The 7,445-nt window shown below is 46.2% G+C and overlaps 1 protein-coding gene across 2 annotated transcripts; it reads left to right on the top strand.

Annotated features, from left to right (window-relative positions):
* The first annotated feature begins 529 nt into the window (after positions 1-529).
* On the top strand, positions 530-6,290 carry LOC130251801 (serine/arginine-rich splicing factor 7-like). 2 transcript variants are annotated; one of them, XM_056488725.1, is made up of 9 exons: positions 531-654; positions 1,003-1,183; positions 1,329-1,505; positions 2,468-2,542; positions 2,665-2,766; positions 3,272-3,325; positions 4,633-4,677; positions 5,307-5,342; positions 5,985-6,290. In XM_056488725.1, exons 1-9 carry the CDS (start codon positions 633-635, stop codon positions 6,007-6,009), a joined length of 717 nt encoding a protein of 238 aa, XP_056344700.1. In that variant the 5' UTR covers positions 531-632; the 3' UTR covers positions 6,010-6,290. The 2 variants fall into 2 exon arrangements, with proteins under 2 accessions (XP_056344701.1, XP_056344700.1); XM_056488726.1 differs by lacking the exon at positions 4,633-4,677 and having other exon boundaries at positions 530-654.
* Positions 6,291-7,445: the final 1,155 nt, after the last annotated feature.

The following is a 7,445-nucleotide window of genomic DNA, read 5'->3' as shown; positions in this document are numbered from 1 at the left end:
AGTGCAGCTGGGAAGTCTGCCTAACCCTTGTTCCTAAAAGGGTCTCCTCATCCCTGTTGGAATTTACCTAAAATTGCTTTGAATCTGTCAGGTTTGTGATGATTTTTCCCTTAAAAAACCTCTACTGCACATCCATTTGTGTGTGTGTCTCCCAGGAAAGTTTGGGAGCTGCCAAGACAGAACAGATGCAGCTGCATGCAAGATACGAGGGGATAAACCAGGCCCTGAACTCCCACGGCTGGCTGGGATGGATCCAAGGTGTGTGAGCCGACACAAGAGATTTGCAGCAATATGGGAACGCCTTGTTCCAAGGGAGACAGCACTCCTGGCCGTGCAATAAGGCCCACGGCGTCAGCTCCTTCTCCCTCGGCGCAGGGGTGTAAAACGCAACAAGTGTCTCCCCGCGGCTCTGCCCCTCAGAGCCGGAGGGACGAGCGTGTGCCCGGAGGAGCCAGGCCCGGCCCGTGCCCCTCAGGGGCCGCCATGGCCGCGAGCGGGAGCGAGCCGCCTCTCGCGAGACTCGCGCGCGCCCAGCCGTGGGCCCGCCCCGCCCCCCGCGCGGAGCGCAGGCGCAGCGGCTCCGCCTCTATATAAGGGTCGCGCCCGCCCGCGCTCGCGCTGTCGTCGGGAGGATGTCGCGGTACGGGCGATATGGTAGGAGCGGCGGGGAGCCTGGGGAAACTCAGAGTCTTGTGGGGGCTTCTACTGTGGGCAGGGAGGCGAGGGGAAAATGGTGGGGACGGCGGCGTTCGCACCGCTCCGGCGGTGGGAGAAGGCGCTCGTAACCTCAGGCGGTCACTGAGAGGGGCGGTGGCAGGGCAGGGGACGGCGCGGCTGCCGGGGGCACCGCCGGGGTCGGTGCGGGGCGGGCGAGGCTCGGCCCGGCGGGAGCGCCCTAAGATGGACGCGGTGTCAAAGATGGCGGCGGGGAGGGGGCGGGGGAGGGGCGGCCGCGTGCCCGGCGCCGCGCGCCTCTGACATGGCGGGCGCGTGTCCCCGCAGAGACCAAGGTGTACGTGGGCAACCTGGGCACGGGCGCCGGCAAAGGCGAGCTGGAGAGAGCCTTCAGCTACTACGGGCCGCTGAGAACCGTGTGGATCGCCAGGAACCCGCCGGGGTTCGCCTTCGTGGAGTTCGAGGACCCCCGGGATGCTGAAGATGCTGTGCTTGGCCTCGATGGGAAGTACGTCCATGCCCGGAACATCTCTGAGGGCCGCAGCCCTCGATCTCCTCTCCCTACCCCACACCAGACGTGGATTTTTCACGTTCGTTGCTTGGGCGCATCAAAAGAAAACGTTCATTTGGCTTATAGCTGCCGTGTCTTGCAGGATAATATGCGGCTCCAGGGTCAGAGTGGAGGTATCCACAGGGATGCCGCGGCGCTCCCGCTACGACCGGCCCCCCGCCCGGCGCCCCTTCGACCCCAACGACAGATGCTACGAGTGTGGTGAGAAAGGCCACTATGCCTATGACTGTCACCGCTATAGCCGGCGAAGGAGGAGCAGGTACGTGCGGGACCGGGGCGGCCGCGTTGCTTCGCCAGCTCGCTTTTGTGTAGTTCTTGTTAGCAAAGAACACAATGTTACACCGGTTTTAACTCTAATTGTCGTAAGTCAACAGGTGTATATCACAAATTTTTTTTTTTTTGCTAATACATATAAAATGTTAATATCTTAATAATCAACCTGGTCAAAACCTTTCAGGTTTCTTCGTTTGAGTCAGTCGCCTTGATTCAGAATGTCACGAGCCTTAAGATTTCATGCTGAGGCGCCTTGCAAATCCGACACTTAAGATCCTCCTAGACCTTGAGGTGATCAGCATAAGAGGCCAGATCCCCTCGAGCCATCTACACGTAGCTTCACCTTATTCTTTAAGGGCAGAAAATTTGAGACGGTGACCGCCGTAACAGTAAATTTGGCTTTCAATTGGGGCCCCCCTCCGGTTTAGAAAGAGGAACACCAGATTGACCACATTCCCACCTAGAAAAATCTTCTTGCGTCAATCAAGCCTCACTCACCCTGGCTCATTGGGCTGTCAGTTTGATCGTCGTTAGATTGAAGAGAACACCTACCTAGATGCAGCGCTCGCCTATAGATACTTCTAGATCGTCTAGATCTGCTAGACCTTGGGCCAAAGAGGGTCGACCTGCAAACTTGCAAGGTTTATTTTAAATACGCATTACAGTGTTTTCTATTCTAATGTAATTCTGCAATGTAATTCAGCTTTTAACATTTTTCTAGGTAGTAACAATGCTCAAGACAAGTAGGCCCAGACATTTTTCCAACTGACAGATGATAGTGGTGTGTTTTTGTTGTTTTCTTTGGTTTCATTTTTGGATTTTCTTTTTTATTTTATTTTAAAATTCTCTTTTTAGTTGTCTGAAAAAAGTTTTGACTTCAGCAGGGCCTCACTCGTGCTGGTTGCTGCAGCTGTCTGCTGATACCTGTTTTTTCTAACCTAAACCCAGGTCCCGGTCTAGATCCCGCTCGAGGTCCCGAGGAAGACGGTATTCCCGGTCACGCAGTCGCAGCCGTGGTAGGAGGTAGGGCTCTGCCTTTTTTGTTTGCATTCCTAGTCCTTCCTCTGGGGACCCCTCCTTCTTTTCCTGTAATTGTTCTGAAAAGTACCTTGCAGTGATGGCTTGGTTTTCTCTTTGTTTTTTAGATCCAGGTCAGCTTCCTACCGCAGGTCCAGGTCGATGTCTCCTCGTAGATACAGATCATTCTCACCCCGCAGGTCCCGCTCTGGTTCTCTAAGAAGGTCAAGGTATGTGGTTGTTGCAGGGTACATAACTTGGAGCTGAAGTATCAAGTACCTACATGCAGCATATATAATGTAATCAGTTATTTTGTTTTGCAGTCCATGTGCTGGTAGGAACCTTTGTGGTGTAACGTGCATAAGAGTTGCTCTAATTACTTTGTTGAAAATTTAAGTGTATAATTCTGGAAGTACTGCTCCCAAGATTTTATTTTTCTTTTCTAATGTTGTGTCAAAGTTACAGGCTTGCTTTATGGTTAAGGCTTCCCCATTCAGCTTCAAGTGTACAGGCTGTAATTGCTTAGTCCAGTAAGACAGGGGGATTCATTTTACATGCATGGCAGTACTGACCAAAGGTGCTACAGCCTTCTAATAATAAAACTTACTTCTGCAAAACCAGCAGTCCAACAAAGTTCTCAGTCTTCTGGGACATTTACAATGGTTTCTATCTCACCTGTATGAAGCATGTGATAGTAGAGCTTTCTTTTTTTTTTTTTTTTTTTTTTTGCCCCAGATCTAGGTCCAGGTCACGTTCCAGGTCCCGCTCTGTTGTATGGCCTCGAAGCAGGTGAGACACTTGTTTTAATTCAAACCAGTAATGGTTTTGGTGTATTGTTTCTTGGGTGGTTTTTTTTTTTGTTTTGTTTTGTTTGTGTTTTTTTTTTGTTTGTTTGTTTGTTTGTTTGTTTGTTTCGGTTTTTTTTTTGTTTTTTCCCTTCCCTGGAGGAACTTGTCTGGAAGCAGTTAGAACGCTGTCCAGCAGAGCAATATTTGCTCTTTCTTAATAATTTTTGCCTTTTCACAGACAAAAGTACTGATGTACAATTTAAGGTTTGTGGAGAGAGTTTTTAAAAACAAGTTAATTCTTAGGTATGCAATAAACGGAGGATGGTCTTGTGTACTGTTCTGCCTTTTACTTAGCAGTGGAAGAGATGCTCATGCTGCTGAGTACTAGTTCTGGGTGGTTTTGAGCATTCCCATCTTCATTAACTGTGATTCAGTTACAAGGGGAAAAAATGGGACAGACAGTGGCTCATGATAGTGACCAGGAAGGTTTCAAAGTAGTGCCATGTAACATTTTGTTTAACGTATGCCAGCAGTGTCCTTCTAGTGTTTCCATGAGTTAACAGGCCAAGTAAAGGTGAATCTTGATTATCCTTCAAAAACAGTTCTGAGCAGAAATGAAGTGAAAGTATTTTGCTTTTTTGGCCAGGCTTGCTTAACAGAGCATTCTGATGTCGAGTGATAGCCTGAATTCTAACACTCCAGGAAGACTTCTTTTAAGTGACAGCAAATATTTGACTTGATAAAGTATCATAATAAATGTGGAGGAAAGTCTCACTGCTGAAGTAGATTTTAATTCCTGAGATAAATTTGGAATAGTTTACTCATTAGTAGCCAGATACTGGTGCATAGTCTGTATTATGCTTGAATAAAATTGGCATTGGGAACTTGAGCTGGAGAATGCACCAGCTTTTCAGCACACATGCTTACTTGTGGCTGATTCCAGGCTCTTAATGTGCTGTTAAAATACTTCCTAAGATGACACTTGAAATTGTTCTTCCCTTTCTAGAAGGGATACTTGCAGGTAGGAAGAAAGTGTGGTAGTCTGGTCTGGTGTTCTGTGGAACTGGCAGCTGAAGCTTTGCTGGGAAGCTTCCTGTGCTTGCACTCGTGCCTTCTGATGTGTGGGGTCTCTGCAGTAAAGAGCCAAAGGATTCCCCTGGAAAGTGCCAGGGGAGACCTGCAGCACCAGAGCCTTCCCTCTGTGGTTGGTGCTGCTGGTGGGTTGAATTTGCTGTTGCTGGTGTAGCTAACTCTGTGTTTGCATGCCCACTGGCTGCTTTGCTGAGCTTTATTTTTCTCCTGTTGTAGGTCTGAGTCTCATGGTAGATCTAAGTCTGGCTTACCTGCTAAAAGGTGAGCGTTCATACAAGTTACTACTCAGATGGTTTTTGTTTTGGTTGGTGGGGTTCTTTGGTTTTTTCCTCATGATTCAAAATATCTGTTTGGACCAGTAGTTAAGTTGCAGGGCTCTTTTTTTTTTTTTTTTACTTTTTATAGCTGGTTTCAAAAACATTTTGTCACATATTATGGGACTTTTTTTAACAACTGATTTTTTTTTTTTTTTTTTTGTGGGACAGTTAACAATTCTTCCAGGATTTTTGCATACAGATGTTCTTTACTCATTATCACAAAAAAAAAAAAAAAAAAAATTGACAGGATTTGGGGCATTTTTTTTTTCCTATCTTTATTCTCAAATGTCTGTAGTTCTCCCTCTCCATATCTCTGCTCAATTCACTGTTCCTGCTTTGCAGGCTTACTGTGATTACAGCAGCTTTGAAGCCGTGTGTTGCTCAGAGGGCTCTGGCTTCCAGCATTTTTCCTTCTCACCTGCAGCTTGCTTAAAGTAACTGGGTACACTTGCTACCAGCAGTGTCAATGCATTTAAGATCATCAAATTTTTCTGGTTTTAAATGGTCAGAAGTGGTTACTCAGAGCACCCAGGTGTACCAACCACACTGATTTATTTGTTTGTTTCTAAACAGCCGCTCAAAGTCCAGATCACCATCTCCAAAGAGAAGGTAGGAATGTCTTAAAATCAGACTCTGTCCTGTGGTTCAATAGTGCTGGAGCAGTTAGTTCCTAGAGAAATTAACTTGGGCAAGGATAAAAGCTCATTTTTTTTTTTTTTTATTTGCCTAAATCTGTGAACTATGAGAAGAGGAATTGTTCATGGGCATTTCCTGCTGCTGGTAGTCAGAATGTTATGATAATGACTAAGGAAACTTGCTTTAATGAAATGTTTCTGAGGAATTTAGAATCTAGGGAACGAGTGAGTAATGTAAGGTGTGGAGCAAGGCTTGAAAGTGGTATAGGATTAAATTCCTTTTGGTGACTCCTGCAGGCTCAGGAATTGTACAGCTGCCAAGCTGTGCTCCATGAAGGAAGTTTTCCTGTGTCACCAGAGAAGTATGTACTGGAATTGAGATTTCTGAGCAGGCTTGATGTCTCAGCTCTCTTAATTAGCCTTCAGCTTTCAAGCTAAATGCAATCAGTTTTTATAGTAAAGTGTAAAACACAGCACTTAAATTATTTGAGAACTGTAAAAGAAAATAGGGGCAGAACTTCAGAGGAAGCCTGGGGTAGCATGGACAGTTTCTGTTGGTTTTGCTGTAGGAGGTGTTGTTTATTAATGGTTGTCTTTTTTTTTTTTTTCTTTTCAGTCACTCACCTTCAGGAAGCCCTTGAAGAAATGGAAGTCCTAAAAGAATGGGTTCAAATTTAAGAAGTTTAGTAAAAGAAAATATTTTGTTTACATTATAAGGGATTTTGTGACGTAAGGGCTTAGTCCTAGGAGGCAGTTTCTATTGACTAGCAATTGGCATGAACCTCTATCTTCTAAAAGTTGTTAGCAGACTAATACAAAACTCTTCTGTTGTGTTCGTGTTCTGTGATCTGAAAATGTTGGGCTTTTTTTTTTTTTTTTATTGGTGCATTGAAATAAACTGCATTTCTAACTAAGAAATGAATTGTGATAACCTTGCTGCTCATATTTGGGATGGGGAAGCAGGCAGTGTGCCCCTGGGGTGAAAGACAGCATGCAGAGCACCAGCTCAGGGTGAAGGTGCCAGCGCCATGTGGCTGGTGTGTATATACTGTCTGTTTATTTACCATCTTTAGGAAATCTGAGGGGTTTTGTGGAGAGGACAGGTCCTAAGCACAACCTGCAGGTCATGTTCAAGTAGCAGGATCTGTAGGGAATTTAGCTCAAGTTCCCTGTCTGACCAGTTCCATCCTGGCAGTGAAGTGTGCCCAGGGAAGGGCCTTGCTGCTTATGGCTGATACATGGTTGCTTTGGGAAACCCGACTGTCCCCATCTCACCACAGATAGGTTACTGAATTAATAAAATAGTGCAGGATCTTTACCAGTTTGATTTATCTTCGCAGCTGATAATGGCTGTTATCAGAAGAGCAATGAAAGGGGAGTGCCAGGTCATTAAGAAGGACAGGCATGCTTCTTTCCTGGAGTGGCTGAACATCTGCCTGCCCAAGGGAAGTGGGGAATAAATTCCTCATTTTTCTGTGCCTGTGCCTGGCTTTTGCTTTATTAAACTATCTGTATCTCAATGTGTGAATTTTCTTACATCCCATCCTTCTCCCAGTGCCAGGTCATGAAGATGGGATGGAGCCAGCATTCTCTGCACAGTGATGTTGGTCTTGGTACTCCTGTCTTCTTCCTCAGAGGAGGAAATTTGGGTGTGAAACTCCTACAAACAATTCGTGTGTATTCTTTTTTAAAAAAAAAACTTCAAGTACAATGTCTCTCCCTCCCTCCCTTCCTTCATTATTCCTCAGGCTGACGGTCCTAGGTCAGAGTGGTGCTGGAGGCAGTGCTTGCTCTGGTTTTACTGTGAAAGGTGACAGCCCAGTCCTGTCACTTCAGGCACTTAGTACTGGAGCAGCTTGGCTGCAGCAATGCAATTAAACAAAGCCAAAGGGAGGAAATAATAGTTCATTAATGCTACAGCACTTTACTACACACTGGAGCAGCCCAGTCCCCAGAGCAGCAGCTTGGCTAAAAGCTTCCAAAAGTGGGACTTTGTTCCAGCTGTGCAGGGTGGCAGGAGGACTACCCCAAAACAGAACACATTTCTGGATGCACTATAGCATTCCCATCTTGGCTG

Source organism: Oenanthe melanoleuca, chromosome 3 (genome assembly GCF_029582105.1).
Source record: "Oenanthe melanoleuca isolate GR-GAL-2019-014 chromosome 3, OMel1.0, whole genome shotgun sequence".
NCBI classification, from domain to species: Eukaryota; Metazoa; Chordata; class Aves; order Passeriformes; family Muscicapidae; genus Oenanthe; species Oenanthe melanoleuca.
This window is presented reverse-complemented; position numbering and strand designations above follow the sequence as displayed.

Coding starts and splice junctions, on each gene's coding strand:
- LOC130251801 (XM_056488725.1), top strand. CDS start 633: ATGTCGCGGTACGGGCGATATG. Junction 2,767..3,271: donor GGTTCTCTAAGAAGGTCAAG/GTATGTGGTTGT, acceptor TTTTTGCCCCAG/ATCTAGGTCCAGGTCACGTT. Junction 5,343..5,984: donor TCACCATCTCCAAAGAGAAG/GTAGGAATGTCT, acceptor TTTTCTTTTCAG/TCACTCACCTTCAGGAAGCC.